Source organism: Nannospalax galili, unplaced genomic scaffold (assembly GCF_000622305.1).
Source record: "Nannospalax galili isolate Female #2095 unplaced genomic scaffold, S.galili_v1.0 C49651683, whole genome shotgun sequence".
Classification (NCBI taxonomy): Eukaryota; Metazoa; Chordata; class Mammalia; order Rodentia; family Spalacidae; genus Nannospalax; species Nannospalax galili.
In genome coordinates, this window is record NW_008480695.1 from 1 (window position 1) to 2,389 (window position 2,389).

Consider the following 2,389-nt stretch of genomic DNA (forward strand, 5'->3'; position numbering starts at 1 on the left):
TAAAAAAAACCAAAAAAAAAAAAAAAAAAAATAGAGGTATTGTTTCTTTTTTGTTATTTCCTGTATGCATTCCATATACACATATAGATGGAATATTTAATATCGATGATTATTTAATAGTAAATCATTATTGCATTTGCTTTGGGGGAAGTCTATGGGGGAAAAAAACTTGAGTCTACTTGCTATAGGTAAAAAAATGTGCTGGCCTTATAGAGCTGGGCACCAAGAGGAGATGGAAGACCAAAAAGCTTGCGGTGTTAATTCTGTTAATTTGGCTGGACTTGTTTGATGAATGAATAGGATCCCCAATGCCAGATGGCTTTTAAAAATTACTATTTAGATTCCATCTCTAATGGGAAATGACTTTCAAATAACGTACTTGGGAATCATTTTGTAGCCAATCTGCTATTATACAACCGCCCAGGTCTTCTGCGGCTTGATGAATTTACTATTCCCTTCCCCTTTCTCTTCTTTCTGCCTCTCCCTCAACACGGCACCCTTCCTCATCTCCAGGTGACATTAAAGATGCTCCTCCTGACTGTGGTTGTCAGCATGTACAAAAGCTTCTTTATCATAGTGGGGATGTTCCTTTTGCTGCTGTGTTACGCTTTTGCTGGGGTTGTTCTGTTTGGTACAGTGAAGTACGGAGAGAACATTAACAGGTCGGTGTGCATTTGTCTTCCTGTTCTCTAATCCAGCAGACTTCTCCATAATAAAATCATGGGTAAAGACTTAAATGTTGATCATTATTAAAGACTAGTAGTGAAGGAAAAGGGAAGCAATCTGTCAGAAATCAAAATAAAACATACATATTTTAAATGACATTTTCCAATTGACCAAGATATGTGTTATTAGTTACTTTTCTGTTGCAGTGACAAAATACCATGACCAAAGGAAGGAAGGAAGATAAGGTTTATTTTAGCTCACATTGTAGAGGGGTGGAGCCTATCATGGTGGAGAAGGTGCTGCAGCAGGAGCAGGAAGCAGAGAGATCACATTGTCACCCACACAGAGAAAACACAAAAAGAACAGGAAGTAACGTATGACTATAAACCCTCCCATCCACCCCAGTGACACACTTCCTCCAACAAGGCTACACCTCCTAAAGCTTTCAACCACTACCCCCACAAACAGCACCACCAACTAGAAACCAAGTGTTCAAATATATGAGCCCATGGCAGACAACTCTCCTTCAAATCACCACAATACACATGTTTACCCTTAGAAAATTCAGAAATAAAACAAAAATGATCTACAATTTTACCAGCCTCAGGAATAACCACACCTATTTCCTGTAATTTTTCTATCCATATATTTTCCCAATATACTATATCATTTGTGTGTGGGGAGGGGGTAAAACAATTGTAAGATAAGGTTCTTCTTCAGCAAAATAAGGAAGGTTAGAACCTGGCAAATTGCTTTTATATGTGAAACACATTTTCAAAGATGATCTTCCATTTTACTGCTGCAATTGGTGGTTGTTTTCTTAAAGGTCCTAATAAACAAGACCTATGCAAATAAGCCTTGTTGAAGAAATGATGTATTTAGTACATGGCTGCTCCTCCTTTGAAGACCTAAGTAAAAGGAGTCACTTTTAGTGGCCAAATCTCACTCCATCATTCATGATAAATGGCAATAAATGGGTGGCCTTGTGAGAACTGGCTTGTCAAACAGTTGTACTAGTAGGACATGATAACAGATAAGTTTTCTGCAAACCCACCAGTTTGGCTGGTGACCATCCACACTACTTCATAACAAGTCATCCTATTTCCATTCTGTTTTCTTCTCTTAAATTAGGCATGCAAATTTTTCTTCGGCTGGCAAGGCTATTACTGTATTGTTCCGAATTGTCACAGGAGAAGACTGGAACAAGATTATGCATGATTGTATGGTAAACATTCCCTTTGTCATTATCACTGCCTCAACTTTTACTCATGTGCACATGGCAATGGTATCCTTGTCAGCATAAAGCCTTTGTATTTAAAAAATGAATACCTTGACCATTTAGCATTCTTTATATTACAATACATGAATATGCAGAGTGAAATAGTCACTTTGCCTAATTTAGAGATTGAGGTCATATTTAATCATAAGTGTTCTTTTCTTCCTACCCTTCCTATTTTAGCAATCAAAGCAAGAGACTTCCATTTATCAAACGTAAACAAATGTGGCATGCATACCATTACCCAGCACTTGGGAAGCAGAGGCAGGCGGATCTCTGTGAGATCTAGTCCTGCCTGGTCTACCTAGTGAGTTTCAGGTGAGCTGAGGCTACAGGAGACCCTGTCAATATATATATATAATTTTTTAAAAATATCTCCATCAGTTACTCAGCAAGTCCCTGGTTCTAGGACTTCTGCATATCCAAAGTTCCCTCAAAGTGCCTTCA

At 38.2% G+C, this 2,389-nt stretch overlaps 1 protein-coding gene across 1 annotated transcript; it reads left to right on the forward strand.

The window, feature by feature from the left end:
• Positions 1-519: 519 nt before the first annotated feature.
• LOC103728547 (sodium leak channel non-selective protein-like) lies at positions 520-2,005 on the forward strand. Its single transcript, XM_008826529.1, has 2 exons — positions 520-662; positions 1,798-2,005. Exons 1-2 carry the CDS (start codon positions 526-528, stop codon positions 1,967-1,969), a joined length of 309 nt encoding a protein of 102 aa, XP_008824751.1. The 5' UTR covers positions 520-525; the 3' UTR covers positions 1,970-2,005.
• Positions 2,006-2,389: the final 384 nt, after the last annotated feature.

Coding starts and splice junctions, on each gene's coding strand:
- LOC103728547 (XM_008826529.1), top strand. CDS start 526: ATGCTCCTCCTGACTGTGGTTGTCAGCATGTACAAAAGCTTCTTTATC. Junction 663..1,797: donor TACGGAGAGAACATTAACAG/GTCGGTGTGCAT, acceptor CTCTTAAATTAG/GCATGCAAATTTTTCTTCGG.